At 43.3% G+C, this 16,916-nt stretch overlaps 1 protein-coding gene across 2 annotated transcripts in view; it reads right to left on the bottom strand.

The window, feature by feature from the left end:
• Positions 1 to 15,843, bottom strand: part of NUP85 (nucleoporin 85) — a 32,319-nt gene extending 16,476 nt beyond the window's left edge. Inside the window, exons 1-7 of one of the 2 annotated variants that reach the window (XM_034641143.1) lie at positions 15,654 to 15,843; positions 11,628 to 11,721; positions 8,812 to 8,974; positions 7,091 to 7,161; positions 5,661 to 5,704; positions 3,264 to 3,333; positions 1,749 to 1,870 (exon numbers count right to left, since the gene is read on the bottom strand). In XM_034641143.1, the coding sequence (XP_034497034.1) occupies positions 1,749 to 1,870; positions 3,264 to 3,333; positions 5,661 to 5,704; positions 7,091 to 7,161; positions 8,812 to 8,974; positions 11,628 to 11,721; positions 15,654 to 15,686 (597 nt within the window). In that variant the 5' untranslated portion in view covers positions 15,687 to 15,843. The remainder of the gene's footprint in view (positions 1 to 1,748; positions 1,871 to 3,263; positions 3,334 to 5,660; positions 5,705 to 7,090; positions 7,162 to 8,811; positions 8,975 to 11,627; positions 11,722 to 15,653) is intronic. The other variant, XM_019800305.2, reaches the window with a different exon arrangement.
• Between the last annotated feature and the right edge of the window lie 1,073 nt (positions 15,844 to 16,916).

The raw sequence follows: 16,916 nt of genomic DNA, 5'->3' as shown, positions 1-16,916 counted from the left end.
AGAGAGAGCATGAGTGGGGGGAGGGACAAAAGGAGAGGGGGGAGCAGGCTCCCCACTGAGCGGGGAGCCCTGCTGTGAGACTTGATTCCAGGACCCCAAGATCACGACCCAAGCTGAAGTCAGATGCTTAAGTGACTGAGCCACCCATGCGCCCTAATCATAACATAATCTTAAATATAATCTTACTATCATCTGCACTGTACAGAAGAAGAAACTAAAGGCTGTTAAGTAACTGTTAAGACCCCACAGTTAGTAAGAGGCAGCTGGGATGCTAACTCGGGCAGTCTGGCACCACAGACCATCTTCTCACCACTCTGCTCTACCTCCTCTCTCAGAGTTAAAGTCCCTATGACAGTCCAGGGAACCCTCCAATCTGACCCCATGACTCTCTGCCCTTACCTCTCCAACTCCCGCCCTTGCTCACGCTGCTTCTGAGGTCAGAGCGTTCACAGGTCTCACTGTTTGCAACACTCTTTCCCCTCCTTTGGCCCAGCGCCCCTCTCCCCACATCACCTCATGAGGGAGGCCTTCCTTGATTCCCCAGCTCTAGCACTGCCAATTCCCCACCTTGGCTTTCCTGCTCTCCACACCACAGTGCTTCCCTGTGAGGCATGCTACGTATTTTACTTGTTTCTATATTTATTTCCTGTCTCCCCACCCAGGATGTAAACTTCCTAAGGGCAGTAATCTTTGCCCACTTTGGTCATGGTTGTTTCCTCAGTGCCTTGCAAACAGGAGCACTAGATAAATACTTCGTGAATGAATCAGACTCAAAATGTGGGCCCAGTACCTCCTGAACAAAGGCTCTCCCCGCACTTGCACAGATCTCCCAGCAACTAAAGCATCTCAGAAATAGCATCAAAGGCAACAATTCCTTTTTTTTTTTTTTTTTTTTTTAAAGATTTTTTATTTATTTATTCGACAGAGAGAGAGACAGCCAGCGAGAGAGGGAACACAAGCAGGGGGAGTGGGAGAGGAAGAAGCAGGCTTCCAGCAGAGGAGCCTGATGTGGGGCTCGATCCCAGAACGCCGGGATCACGCCCTGAGCCGAAGGCAGAAGGCAGACGCTTAACCGCTGTGCCACCCAGGCGCCCCAAAGGCAACAATTCCTTAATAGAATTCCAGATTTTATAAGTTTAATCAACTTTCCATTATTCAGGACAATTAGTCCCTCCCAACTGAGTCACAGGTCAGTTGGCATAGAATACATACATACCCACCCACCACACGCACAACCCCAGTACACACCCTGACTTCCAAACTGATACTCCAAAATGACTCAAAGATCATCAACCCTTCTGTTTTTAATAGCTATATGGAGCTGTAACTTCTACAATATAAATATTCACCTAATTAGTAAGTTTACAGAGTTGTGCGCCATCACTACAATCCAGTTTTATAACATTTCTATCACTTCAAAACCCCTCCTGCTCATTTAACCTCCCACCCCCCCCAGCTCTTATCAAACAGTTTTATCATGTCTTCTCTTCCTTAGATTCATAAGTTAAATTTCCCTGCTCACTGGAAAGTCTACAATGCATTACTTTTCTTACATGACAACTTAGTTCTAAACTCCCCTGTGGAGCAGAGAAGAAAAGATCTAAGAGCATCTCCATAACCACAGACCCAAGGAGCCAGTCCCAGTGTGAGCAGGCTCAGCAGGCAACCCTCAGGCCCGCCCACAAGCACTGGGAAAAACAGACCCTGAGAGGGAAGTCAGGAAGGCCCGGCCTGCAGGAGGTGCTTACCAACTTCCAGAAGCTCTCATGTTTGCTTGGATTCTCACTGCCCAGGACATCTGCCAACAAACTGTCCACTTCACACACATGCAGTCGGACCCAGTCAAGGAGGTGAAGGAGGAGAGGGCCGGCTGGGAGGAAAGACTCTTGTTACACACAAAAACCTCAGCTTCATAGGCAGCAAATTCCATTTCCCGTAGTATAGACAGAAAATGTAGGGCAGACAAGATGATTATGTAGGACATGATTTATCTCACTCAGGTGGGCACCCATATGGACTGAATAAGGACTGGAGTAGCAAATGGACCTTTACGAATAGTTCCTCTGAGCCAAGCAGCTCCACCTTTCATGAGTCTTTGAAAGGGCTGAATCTCACCACCCACTCCACCCCCAATTCTTCACGACTACGCAGTACTCTATGGCTATGTAAGGAATGGCCACTGAGGGACTGCTACTGACTAGGTGCTAGGTATGATAAAAACATAGCAACAGCCCTCAAAATATGCTGGAGGGGATAAACACAGAAACAACTAATTTTAATTGCACATTGCTCAGGGCTTTAGCGGGAGTATGAGTAAAAAGCTATGAATGCACAGATTAACGCTCATTTATGGATAACAGCAAACATAAACCGTCAAGAGAATGCAAAAAAGTCTGCAGCACCTCCACCGAGAGCCCACTCAAGCCAGGATACCATACCGACCACAGTTTAGCTCAAGAACATGGAATAACTAGGAGTGGAGAGTTCACATGTAGCGCAGCCACCTCCCCAATCACGAGGACAGAATTCTCCAAGTGACTTTACCTCCTGCCACCTAATCCCTCCTCACTTCCCTAAAACTTTTTTTCCTTTCTTTTAATTTTTATTTTCAATTTTAAACAACTGCCATTTGTTTCACATTTCTGGAGGCTAGAAGTCTCAGAAGTTCCTTCTGAGGCTGGGAGGGAGAACTCATTCCGTGCCTCTCCCGATTCTCCTAAAACCTTCTTAAGCTTGACTAGTCCACCACATAAATCCTGACCACCCTGTCACACACTAGGCCAGTATGCTTTCCTAGTGTTTTTCAGGGGTCACCTGCCCAACATCTTAGGTTTTTAGAAGGCATTCTTTTTTTTTTTTTTTTTAAAGATTTTATTTATTTATTCGACAGAGATAGAGACAGCCAGCGAGAGAGGGAACACAAGCAGGGGGAGTGGGAGAGGAAGAAGCAGGCTCCCAGTGGAGAAGCCCTGATGTGGGGCTCGATCCCATAACGCCGGGATCACGCCCGGAGCCGAAGGCAGACGCTTAACCGCTGTGCCACCCAGGCGCCCCCTAGAAAGCATTCTTTCTGACTCTTTGTAGTATCTGACAAAACAGCAGGCTTCTTTGGGTCTTATGTACAGCTTTCTGCTAGTAACGTTGATGAAGAGTGATGAAAAGAGCATTCTTGGCAGTATAACGCTCATCACAACACGCAGGAAAGACAAAGAGGAACGGGCAGGGGTACCTTTGATATTGTGAAGTAGGGATTCCATGCTCACCTGGGGCTACTTCAATAAAAAGAATCTCACAAAGGTTCCAAATGAGCTCCATTGCCGACAAAATGGAGACCTAAGGAAGAAATAGAGACAAAGTTTTAACTGAAAACATTCCTGACATTTCTCTTAGAGCAAAGGAATGAAGCAGGGCTTCAGTCATATGATGGTCATTCATTATTAATTCAACAATTACTGAATATCCCTATGACAGGATTTCCCACAGGGAAGCCAGTGAGAGAATTTTAGGGGGTGGTAGACAGACTAACATTTTTTTTCTCATGGCTCTTGTTTTAGTTTAATGTACATTATAGAAAAATATAATTAGCTCATCATCCCCAAGGTCTTCATGAATATTACGATTTAGAAAGAGGCTCTAAGTAAAATGGGAGAAGAGTCTTAGAAAAATATTCAGGAGGGGCGCCTGGGTGGCACAGCGGTTAAGCGTCTGCCTTCGGCTCAGGGCGTGATCCCGGCGTTGTGGGATCGAGCCCCACGTCAGGCTCCTCCGCTATGAGCCTGCTTCTTCCTCTCCCACTCCCCCGCCTGTGTTCCCTCTCTCACTGGCTGTCTCTATCTCTGTTGAATAAATGAATAAAATCTTAAAAAAAAAAAAAAGAAAAGAAAAATATTCAGTAAGTAATATTAATAATTCTACATGGGACACCCTGGGTGTCTCAGTTGATTAAGCATCTGCCTTTGGCTCAGAGGTCATGATCCACGGCCCTGGGATCGAGTCCCACATCAGGCTCCCCGCTCGGTAGGGAGTTGGCTTCTCCTTCTGCCTGCTGCTCTTTCTCCCTTTCTCTGACAAATAAATAAAATCTTAAAAAAAAAAAATTCTACAGATATGGCAAAAATTCTGAAGTTGGTACTCAAGGGACTAAAGTTTAAAAAAGGCTATTAGGGACGCCTGGGTGGCTCAATTGGTTAAGTGCCGGCCTTTGGCTCAGGTCATGATCCCGGGGTCCTGGTATCAAGTCCCACATCAGGCTCCCTGCTCAACAGGGAGTCTGCTTCTCCCTCTGCCTGCCACTCCCCCTGCTTGTGCTCTCAGTCTCTCTGACAAATAAAATCTTTAAAATAAAAAATAAATAATTTATAAGTTGTTAAAAGGCAAACCCAATATAAGGCACACAAATCAATCAGGTCTGGACCCTGCTCTTAGAAACATGCAGTCTCCTCTTCCCCACCCTCCTTTCATACACAAACACAGACTACCTTATTCATAAGAGAAAACAAATGCTTTGCTGACTGTGCACTAGAGTGGACCAGAGACACTGCACTAGTCCCTATTCACTACTGAGTTTGAACACTATCAAGATTCTCCTAAAGAAAGAATTCTTTCAGTCATCTTCCAGCTCCAACTAAAGTAAACAACTCAGTAAAAAAATACTGGCTCATGAGCTGAGTACAGTTTATAAAAATAATTGGTGATTCCAAAAGCTCAGCTCACTATCTCAGGTGACACAATTTGGTTAGGATTGACACTTCCCATAAGAACTGGAAACTTGGGGTGCCTGGGTGGCTCAGTCAGTTAAGTATCTGCCTTCTGCTCAGGTCATGATCCCAGGGTCTTCCCTGCTCAGTGGGAAGTCCATTTCTTCCTCTCCCTCTGACCCTTCCCCTGCTTGTGCTCTCTCGCTCTCCCTCAAATAAATAAATAAAATCTTCAAAAAAAAACCCAAAAAAACAAAAAACAAAAAACTAGAAATTCATACAAATACTTATCAAGCACACCCTTGTCTTCCAATGTGCTATGCCTTGAAGGGAGCACCAGGAAGTTCAAGATGATCCTTACCACCCCCAAAGAGTTGCCTATCTAGCTGTAAAGAAAAGACTTCTGCAAAAACAATGATTGTGCGGCACCTGGGTGGCTCAGTAGGTTGTATCTGACTCTTGATTTCAGATCAGGTCATGATATCAGGGTCACGGGATCAAGCCCCGCATCCAGCTTGTCGGGCTTACTGTTCAGCTGGCAGTCTGCTGGGGATTCTCTCTCTCTCCTCCTCTCCCTCTGCCCCTTCCCCTGCTCACACGCATGCTCACTCTCTCAAATAAATCTTTAAAAAACAGGGGCGCCTGGGTGGCACAGCGGTTAAGCGTCTGCCTTCGGCTCAGGGCGTGATCCCAGCGTTATGGGATCGAGCCCCACATCAGGCTCCTCCGCTATGAGCCTGCTTCTTCCTCTCCCACTCCCCCTGCTTGTGTTCCCTCTCTCACTGGCTGTCTCTATCTCTGTCGAATAAATAAATCTTTAAAAAAAAAAAAAAAAAAAAATTTTAAAAAAAAAAAAAAAAAAAAATCTTTAAAAAACAAAACAACAACAAAAACAAGGTGGGTGCTGAGGATGCAGAAGGACATAACGGTGCCAGCAGGACAACAAAGGTGGCCCCCCCTTACCTGGCTGCTGAACTGGCGACCACAGGCTGGATCTTTAGCACCAACTAACAAAACACAAAACATTTTAAGCAATGAAACTTTTAGTCTCATAGTTATATCTTCATATTCCAGGTTCTTTGGCTTGTGCCTTTGTTTTCTCTAATGACCACCCAAGTTCACTACAGATTTTTATTTTTTAAGAGCACAAGTTGTTGGTGGGGAAGGGACTGGGAGCAGAGGAAGAGAGAATCTTAAGCAGACTCCACACTCAGCGTGAGCCCAATGTAAGATTCAATGTCACAACCCTGAGATCATGACCTGAGCTGAAACCAAGAGTCGGATGCCTAACTGACTGAGCCACCCAGGTGCCCCTTCACTACAGATTTTTTAAAAATGCTTCATATCTCTTTGTTGCAGATCAATGATTTGCAAGCCCAATGCCCTCAAGTTAAAAGTGACACTTCCAACTGCAAAGAGACCATCAGGTTATAAAAGACTCTACTCAGCATCCAGGAGTCATGTGACTCTCATGGTTATAGTGACTTTAAATCACCAAGGTTAGGGATGCCTAGGTGGCACAGCTGGTTAAGTGAACAACTCTTGGTTTCAGCTCAGGTCATGATCTCAGGGTCTTGAGAACAAGCCCTGAGTCGGGCTCTGTGATCAGCACAGAGTCTAAGACTTTCTCTCCCTCTGCCCCTCCCTGAACACTCACAGGTGCTCTCTCAAAATATTAAATCTTTTAGAAAGAGGGGAGGGGAGGAAGGAAGAAATCACCAAGGTTAAAAAAAAAAAAAAACAAACAGAAATGTGATTTTCAAAGATTGTTAATTTGGCCCTTAGTCTCACACCTGTCAATTCATTATGTTCTAACTTGAAAAATCTACTCAAGGGACGCCTGGGTGGCTCAGATCATGATCCCAGGGTCCTGGGACCAAGCCCTGCATCGGGCTCCAGGAGCCTGCTTCTCCCTCTGCCTGCAGCTTTACCTGCTTGTGCTCTCTCTCTGAGAAATAAATTAAATCTTAAAAAAAAAAAAAAAAAAAAAAAAAAAAAAAAAAAAAGAAAGAAAAAAAAAAAGAAAAATGTACTCAAGGCAACTGCCAAAAAATTAAGAATTATGTAAGACAGTAAAGTAAGAGTTTAAAACTGGAAAGTCAAATAGATTCTTTTTTTTTTATTTTATTTATTTTATTTATTTATTCGACAGAGATAGAGACAGCCAGCGAGAGAGGGAACACAAGCAGGGGGAGTGGGAGAGGAAGAAGCAGGCTCATAGTGGAGGAGCCTGATGTGGGGCTCGATCCCATAACGCCGGGATCACGCCCTGAGCCGAAGGCAGATGCTTAACCACTGTGCCACCCAGGCGCCCCAGTCAAATAGATTCTTAAATCTCAATAGCCAGATAAACATTTCAATTACTATCACACGTACGCATATAAAATCCTTACTTGCGACCTGGTGCATTTCCTCCATACATGCTCTTATGACTGATCGGTAGTTCTTACTCACTCGGACCAACCTACAAAAAATGAAATGACATAGAAGATGAGCCTGGAGCATCTTGTGGTGACAAAAAGCAAGGAAGTTCTTATAGGAGCTTGCTCAAAGACAGGAACCAACCTAAAGGAGTTCCTAACTACCAAAGCTGGAACAACTTACGCATCAAAATAAGTAACATATGAGATAACCCATGGGGTAAAATAAATATCCACGAATCCATACTGACATTAATTGTTGCAGATGAGATCCCCTGATGGACACTAAAACTAGTGGTTGAAAATTTAAGAAGAAACAGGATTTGCATAATCTCAAAGTTTCTGCTCCAAATACTTACTAGTTACAAAGGGAAAGATGGTAACTTTATAGTGAAGAAACCACATCAAGCAAGTGATCAAGGTCAACGAAACCAGTAATAAAACATCAACAGCATAAACCCCATGATATGACGTACTGAGGACACATCATATCAGTTCTATCGTATTCTTACTAAACATTCATAACCTTAAAAAAAAATGTATAACCTTTCTCCAATCACGAGAAAACACTGGAAAAACCCAAATGGAGGGACAGTCACCAAAATAATTGGTCAATATTTTTTAAAGTGTCAAGGTCAAGGGCGCCTGGGTGGCTCAGTCGTTAAGCGTCTACCTTCGGCTCAGGTTATGATCCCAGAGTCCTGGGATTGGACCCCCCGTCCATCCCCGGATCGGGCTCACTGCTCGGCGGGGAACCTGCTTCTCTCTCTCCAGCTCCCCCTGGTTGTGCTCCTTCTCTGTCTCTCGCTGTAAAATAAATAAAATCTTTTTTTTTTAAGATTTTATTTATTTGACAGAGATAGCCAGCAAGAGAGGGAACACAAGCAGGGGGAGTGGGAGAGGAAGAAGCAGGCTCCTAGCAGAGGAGCCTGATGTGGGGCTCGATCCCACAATGCCGGGATCATGCCCTGAGCCGAAGGCAGACGCTTAACGACTGCACCACCCAGGCGCCCCAATAAATAAAATTTTTCAAAAAAAAAAGTGTAAAGGTCATTAAAGAGACTAAGGGAAAAAAAATAAATAAATGCAACCTGAGTTACAGAGGAGAAAAAAGGACCTTACTAGAAAAACTGGTGAAATTCAAATGAAGTCTTTAATCATAATGCATCGAAGTTTAAGTTTCCTGGTTTAAGTAACAGTAATATGGTTATGCAGGTAATAACGATACAAAGCAGGGTAAGGGGATGTGCAGGAATCTACTACTTTTGTACCTTTTGTGTAAGTCAAAATTAGTTCAAAATAAAGTCTTTAAAAAAGGAAATGACAAAACTAAACAAATATCCATGAGAAAGGAATTGGTTTAGTTACTAAGATGCAATCTTTAGCAAGAAAAAGTTCTAAGGGCGCCTGGGTGGCGCGGTCGGCTAGGCAGCTGCCTTCGGTTCAGGGTCAGGATCCCAGGGTACTGAAATGGAACCCTGCGCCACACTGCAGTGGGCTCCCTGCCCAGCAGGGAGTCTGCTTCTCCTTCTTCCTCTGCCCCAGCCCCCCAGCCCCTGTGCTCGCTCACTCTCTCTCTCTCTCTCTCTCAAATAAATAAAATCTTAAGAAAAAAAAAAAAAGGACAACAATGCAATTCATTTGCCTTTCACAATTTAGTTGTGGACTTCAGCACCTATCAGCAGCCTACTTACTGAGCTTTTCTGGATTTTCCAGTCAATTCTTCTTCAATTCTCTGGAGGCCCACAAAGATTCCATGGGATTCATTGAAGAGTTTTCTCAAGATCTGAGAGTAAACATCTATATCCTTTCGGATGATATAGATAAAGGGGCAGCCTGGCTCAGTCTCTGATTTTTCTAAAACAGAAAAAATTTAACAGCAATCACCATTACCCTCATATAAGAATTCACTTTAATTTTTTTGTTGAAGATTTTATTTGAGGGAGAGAGGGAGGGAGGGAAGGAGGGAGGGATGGAAGGAGATCACAAAAAGCAGGAAGGGTAGAGGAAGAAGCAGACTCCCTGCTGAGCAGGAATCCCAATTAGGGACTTGATCCCAGGATCCTGGGATCATGACCTGAGCCGAAGGCAAACACTTAACCAACTGAGCCACCCTAGCACCCTAAATTTTTTTTAAGATTTTATTTACTTGATAGAGAAAGTGAAAGTGTGTGCGCACAAGTAGGGGGAGTGGCAGGCAGAGAGAGAGGGAGAAGCATGCTCCCCGCTGAACAGGGAGCGCTATGTAGGGCTCAATCCTGGGACTCTGGGATAATGACCTGAGCCAAAGGCAGATGCTTAACTGACTGAGCCACCCAGGCACCCCCTCATTTTAAATTTTTAATTGAATTATCTAATTAGAAAAGCTTCAGCTTCTTTGTTATGATTTCATTTTAAAAAGTATGAATTGGGGGTACCTGGGTGGCTCAGTTGGTTGGGCATCTGCCTTCACCTCAGGTTATGATTCCGAAATCCTAGGATGGAGCCCCACATCCGACTCCCTGCTCAGTGGGGAGTCTGCTTCTCCCTGTGCCCTTCACCCCACTCGTGCTCCTCTCCTGCTCTCACTCTCTCAAATAAATAAAATCTTTAAAAAAATAAATAAAAAGTATGAATGGGGGTACCTGGGTGGCTCAGTCAGTTAAGAGTCCAACTCTTGATTTTGGCTCAGGTTGTGATCTCAGGGTTGTGAGATGGGGCCCCACGTCAGCCTCTACACTGGACATGGAGCCTGCTTAAGATTTTCTCTCTCCCTTTCCCTCTGCCCCCAACTCCCCACTCACACGCCTGCTATAAAAAAAAAAAAAGGGGTATGAATTATTTTTTAAAACTACTTTTTCTTTTATTTTTTTAAAGTAAGCTCTAGGTCTGGGGTGCCTGGCTGGATCAATGGGTAGAGCGTGCAACTCTTTACCACAAGGTTGTGAGCTTGAGCCCCACATGGGGTATAGATATTACTTAAAAACAAAACCTATTAAATAAAAGTAAGCTCTAGGCCCAACATGGGACTCGATCTTATTTTGGAACTGTGTTTTGATTCCGTTGATTGAAATATGCTGAAAAAAATTAAAGTCACTTAATATTAGCCTATGTATAACTCAATAAGTAAGATAAACCTGCAGCCGAGGGGCTCCTGGGTGGCTCAGTCAGTTAAGCATCTGCCTTCAGCTCAGGTAGTGATCCCAGAGTCCTGGGATAGAGCCCTGTGTTGGGCTCCCTGCTCAGTGGAGTCTGCGTTTCCCTCTCCCTCGCCCTCTGACCCTGCTCATGCACATGCACTCTCGCTGTCTCTAATAAATAAATAAATAATCTTAAAAAAAAGAAAAGAAAAACACATAGCCGAAATTTATATCATCTCAAATTCAAATAAATATTTCTATATTATTTTGTACTTTCATTACCCCTAAAACAAAGAATCAAGAGTTGACTAAACTATTTTGCAACAATGAGAAAAAGGCTCTATAATGATAAATTATAAACCACCAACTTGTGGAAATTTCTTATATAAAAGCTTCTTGAACAAGCTGTGATGATGTTCAACGGCTTGTCTCTAATGAGATTTCAATAGACATAAACAGAAAACCTCATGTTTCCAGCAATCGAGGACAAACTAAAAATGCTGATAAGCTTTCCCATTAAGTATGAAAAGAGGGCAGACATATTCAAAGAAGGTTCTCTTCTAAGCAACTGTCCCTTTAGCAGCTTCTAGGGCTCTGCCAAACCTGAGATCTTTAATACTAAAATATCCCATAAACATTTGGCAACATCAGGGACAATTGTTAACAATAAAATCAAGAAAAACTACATTGAAAAAAAATTTTTTTTTACCTACATCACTTCAAAATTGCATGAACTGCACCACATGATTTGCCAAAATTGTAAGACTTCTATTAGATCAATCCCCTCTTTATAAAAGAGGAAAACCTCCACATTTGGATAAAGAACCTGTCAAAGATTTGCAAGAAAGTATCTTCAACATTTCCCGAGATTTCTCTTGAGATGGAGAAAGCAAAATCAAATGTCAAAATTTAGTTTTACCTTGCTACTAGAGGAGTCTGTAACAGAAAGGAAAGATCCATGTCCAAAACCTGAAGGAGCTTAGAGAAAAAAGGAAGAACCACTGCACTCTCCAGATCTTTTGTGCTTTATATCAACAGCTAACAGAATTCATCAAGTTCACAATACTACAAAAGGACTATGAGAGCTACAGTTTCACAGTAAGGGGGCTGCTGTCAAGGGAATTAGTCATTCTGAACAAGAAGGGGGAAAAACTTGAAATTTTAAATATAAAGGAACACCACAAAGATTATTAATTTTTTTCCTGGACTCAACATCTTCCAGATCCCATAAATTAATGAAAATCTTAAACAGCTAAAGGTTCAAAAATGAAAATGGTACAAAGTAAGTTCAACTGTTTCTTGTCTCAGTTAAATCTGAGAGAATAAAGGAAAAAAACAACCAAATGTGACAAGATGGATAACCTAGAAGAAAAAAAACCCCAAAAACCTACCTTTTTTGTTGAAGGAGGTTTCACACACCAGCATCTCCCCTGGGCCCCAATCAAAACACATTTGCTTCTTCTTTGAATTCACTCCCGGAATCAACTAGTAAAAAAAAAAAAAAAATAGGCACAGACACTGTTATTTTTACTAAAGGCTTTGCTTTCAAATGATTTGCAAATAGAACCCTAGAAACAAGTGGTCATGAAAGTTAAGTACTAATCTGTGTAGACAGCTGAGTGTGGCTGAGATGAGCCCAGTCTGTTAAACCCTGAATAAGCAAGTGAGCTTTCCTGGGCACCTCAACCCAGCCTGCCACTTCACAAGTGTTGATAAGAAGGAAAGCTATCCCTAATCAATTACTATATTGTAACTTAACAATCCATAGTTCAGAAAAAGGGAATTTAAAAAAAAATAGAAAAGAAACTGAACAGTTTGGGGGCACCTGGCTGGCTCAGTTGGTTAAATGTCTGCCTTTAGCTGAGGCTGTGAACCCTGGGTCCTGGGATCGAGTCCACACCGGGCTCCCTGTTCTGCAGGGAATCTGCTTCTCCCTCTCCCCCTCTCTCTCATGAATAAATAAATTGTATCTTAAAAAAAAAAAAAGAAGAAAGAAATTGAACTGTTTGTTACTTACTAAAAGGAGCCCTCCAATAGCATGGCTTCTGTGCCATCTCTTCGATGAGGACTCTCAATTTTTCTCTCCAACTGAAATCAACCCCTTTGAGCCTCAGCCTCATATATCCAACTACCTAATCCACACCTTTATAGGTTACCTAACCTCTAGAGCTATATCCATAACATCAGAACCAAAAAAGGACTCTTGATGCTCATCTCCAAGTCTCATTCCATTCCCCCACTGGAACAAAGCCCTCCTCAACTGTTAAGAGTAATCTTTGATTCTTCCCTTTCCCTTACCACCTTTGTCCAATCGGTAAATCCTGTTCTACCGTTAAATAAGCCTGAATCCAACCACTTACCATGTCTACCAGTCTAACCCAAGCCACCATCAACTCTCATAAGACTGCAACACCATTTCTCAGTGCCTGAAATGACTCTCCTACATGGGTATTACCTTGCCCTGTAAATAGATAAAAGCTCACAAGGGCAGGGGATTCCGGGATTCTCATTCACTGCCTAGAAGAGACCCTGGCACAAAGTTGGCACTCCATAAATATTTTTGGCAGAGAATAAATTTGGCTGGCAATAATGTGGTCTCAAGACAAGTTCAGTCAGTTCTTAGGAAGGGCTAATGCAGTCATTCGACAACTAAGCAATGTCTAGTAAGCCTTTTTCTATACTGTGTTCTAGAAATACAATGAAGTGTAATACAGTTTCTGCCCTCCAAAAGCTAACAGTCTACTGAGGAAGTCCAATAAAAAAAACCAGGCAGTAAGAAAAGTGGAGAAATGCTAAGGCAGAGATAAACACAAGAGGGGATGTTTTAGCAGACTCTTAATGGATAAATAGGCCAGGCAAGGGAAGCGTTACACACTGTGGTACTGAAGCAAATGGGTACCCATATGCAGAAAATAAACCTCACACCATAGACAATATAAATTAAGACACAAATGTAGAGCAAAATCTGTAAAATTTCAAAAGCATACTAGAAAATCTTTTTGATCTTAATGTAAGCAAAGAAAGGACACAAAAAACACGAACTACAGAACAATTTATAAATTGGGACTTCATCAAAATTAAACTTTTGTTCTTCAAAAGATAGTATTAAGAAGATGTAAAGGTAAGCCACAGACTGGGAAAATATCTGCAAAACACATATTTGATATCTGGAATATATAAAGAACTCTTACAATTCATTAATAAAATACCCAATAACAAAACGGGCAAAAGATTTTAACAGCCACATCACCAAAGCATATAAAAAGATGCTCAGTATCTTTCATCATTAGGGAAATACAAATCAAAGTGATAACGAACTACCACTACATACCTACCAGAATGGCAATGGCTAAAACTTAAAAAGATTTACCTTACGAACAGTTGATGAGGATGTGGAACAAATGAACTCTTACACTTGGCTGGTGCGAAAATGGTATTTGGAGAAATGACAGTTTATTTTAGTTAAATATGAATCTGTCCCATAACCAAGCAAATCTACTACTAGGGATTTATCTTAGAAGAAACAAAACAGAGCAGGCAACAAAAACTGTTACTTAAGGGCGCCTGAGTGGCTCAGTCGATTAAGCGTTTGCCTTTGGCTCAGGTAAGGATCCCAAGGTCCTGGGATCTGGCCCCGCATCGGGCTCCCTGCTCAGTAGGTAGTTTGCTTCTCCCTCTGCCGCTCCCCCTACTATGCTCATTCTCTCTCTCTCTCAAATAAATAAAATCTTAAAACAAAACAAAACCTCTAACTTCCATTACTTAACCATCTTTGAATCAAAAGGGTAAGACCGCTGGTCTAGAAAAATGACTCGATTATTCTATTCTCTACTTTGAATCTATACGTAAACATCCTTAAATCTGATTACTAACTGGCCTTCATGTGCCTTAATAAGAAGCAATTGTGTGAAGAGCAGACACAGCTGCCATAAAAGGTGACTCGATGATATCCAGGATTATTCATCAGTCTCTTGAGACTGTGCTTAGAGTAAACTCAAAGAACAGATTACCTCTCAAATACAGACATGACTGAGTTTGAACTTGCATAGTTGAGGTTCAGACTCTAGACTATGGAGTTCTATCAAGAAAACGCCTCTCTGTAAGGCTGTGTCAACAAGGTCAATCAGTTTCCTACCTCATCTCCCCAACACCAGCGTTGAGCTGAGCTATCGCAAGTTCATCATCATCACTGGTGTTAAAAACATGCTTAGATCATCCTCAATTTGTAAAAGCAAGGCTAATTATCATGGCTCAATATCAAAATAGTGACTCCTCAAGGTTGTGCAGGTTACTGGAAAGGTGCCCCCATCGAAAGATTCTGACATAAGTGGAGGAGGGAAAGGCAAGAAGATGTGTAGTTTGAAAAAGTTCCAGTGATTCTGATAGTCTAATTTTTCTTCCCACTGACACAGTCCTTGATATATAATATTTAAAGTAATTTATACAGGTCTTAAAATTTAACTCTCTACAGTAGTAAGTTTTATAGAGTAACAACCCACATTAACTGCTATTTATGATCTCACGTCTCATTTTGTCCAGTTAGCTTTGAAATGACCCCCATCTTTAATCTTTGGTTTTTTCAGACACTGCTTTTCCATCTGATAGCTTTAGCTGAAAACTGCAGGCATCTCAACCTTCTCAAAAGCAATAAATACAACATCAAGCTACCTGCAATTTAGTGAAGCTTACAACTTACCAAGAGGTAAGAGGAGCAGAACAAGCCAAAAATGGACAGAAATATTTGCCCTAGTCAGGGAGGTTAAGGAAAGGCTTTCCTGAGAAGGACGGTGCTGGTTCTTGCATTTGAAAAATGAAATACATCTGAGAGAAAAACAGAATCTTCCAGGCAGAAGGATCGGTACTTATCTCGTATATAAGGGCCACGAATCTCTTTACGAACATCATAAATCATTCACATTTGACACCCTCTTGACAGTCCAGACAGAAGTGAAAGCAAACAGAGCAATAAGAACAAGAAGTCTCCGAGAACAAATACTTTTAGTAAATCTTAGGCCAGCACGACACAAGAAGCAGAAGCCAAGCTCACGGGGTTGCGATACAAAGCTTAGCTCTGCGGAAGGAAAAAAGCCCCTTCGACCTCTGCTTGGTCCGAGCCCGCTCACTAGAGCACTAGCCCAACAGGAAAAGCGAGGGAAGTGGGATGGGAAAGTCGGGAAGACAAGAGAGGGTGAGAGATGGAGTGAGGCCTCCGAGCCAGGCATTTCTGAGTATACAAACAAGAGCAGAAACCAAGCGACCACTGCGACCCAAACACGAGCACCTAATGGGACCTCCGAACTGTGGCAAGTGAGCTGAGGGAGGGGGCCAGGAGCCTCGCGGGAGGTAGACAAGCATACAATGACCAAGCAGACACAATCCTCGGACCGCGAAGGCATGACCGTCGCAGGCGCCCTTACAGTGACGGTCGGCTCGCCGTCGAGTTCCTCCATAGCGCCTCGCCTCAGCCCCGTGGAACTTGCACCGCCGCCAAAGCTCCCGGCTCAGGCCTCCCGCTCACAGCCGGCTGCGAGAGAGGACCCCCCTCCCGAGCGCCTCCTGCACTGCCTGCAGGCCGAAACCCCCAACGCCGCAAAGGCCTCGCCTCTCGTCCACGATCCTCCCTCCGCGACATTCTACACGTGTCCCTCCTTCCTGGCCGGCGACAACACGACAAGGAAAACAGAGCCAAGGCAGCCTGTCCTCACAGTAACCCTTCAGCCAGGTCAGGCGCCGCCGCGGACAGCCCCGCGCCAGCCAGAGAAAAGGCCCCCGGAGACGGCGGGAGCCGCGGCTTTGCGGCTGCGCGTGCGCGGGCTGGGGCGGCCGTTCTGGTCTGAGTGCAGGCCCCGGCCCCGGAGTGAGCCAGCCGGTGGCATCTCCCGACTCTGTCTGTTCTCGCTCCTGTTTGGTCTGCAAGTTAACGTCGTCGCAGCTGCTTCTCTGAATGGTATCCAGTCCTTTCACAATCCTTGTCGGTCCACTGGGTTTGTGTACGAAGGCAATCGTCGCCACTCCCACCCCAAAACGCTCGAAAGGCACGCAGACAAAATTAAAGCGGCTGAAACAACTGTGAAATCGAGACAGCTGGGCTTGCTTAATTAAATACAAATACTGGTTTGTTATCTCACGAAAGCACAGCAGAAAAGGGGACTCAAATCAGGGAATCCCAGACCTTATGGAAAACTCAGAAGTGCTCCAATAACTTAAAGGAGTAATTTATTTTATAAATGCCGTATTTGCAAATACACCTACAGAGAAGAAAATAGGACTGTTTCTAAATTAACAAGCGACTTTTTGAACGAATCGAAGATAATTAGAAATTTAAAGATAAGTCTTAGGAAATGCAGCCTGAAAATGTAGCAGCTGCTTTTATTTAGAAAAGAAATTTGATCTGAAAACAGGATATAATTTCAAAACGCTCCCTTCTCTGAGGTTCTTCTGAACGGCCTATTTGAATTGGTAGAAAAAGATGGAGTGGTTAGGAAAATCCTGTCACCCCAGTAGTTCTTTTGAGGTACAGATGGTTAAGCAAAGGAAGAAAAATCCTCGTGGCTATCACAATTTCATCTAAATCCTTGTCTCTGAAGACAACCATCAATAGGATGAACTTTAATGCAGTTTTGCACTAAATTCCACAGTGTTCTGCCATCTATGTATTGACGCATTTTCCAAATGTTACA

Source organism: Ailuropoda melanoleuca, chromosome 13, assembly GCF_002007445.2.
Source record: "Ailuropoda melanoleuca isolate Jingjing chromosome 13, ASM200744v2, whole genome shotgun sequence".
Lineage (NCBI taxonomy): Eukaryota > Metazoa > Chordata > Mammalia > Carnivora > Ursidae > Ailuropoda > Ailuropoda melanoleuca.
The sequence above is the reverse complement of the archived record's forward strand: the minus strand, read 5'-3'. Positions and strand labels throughout refer to the sequence as shown.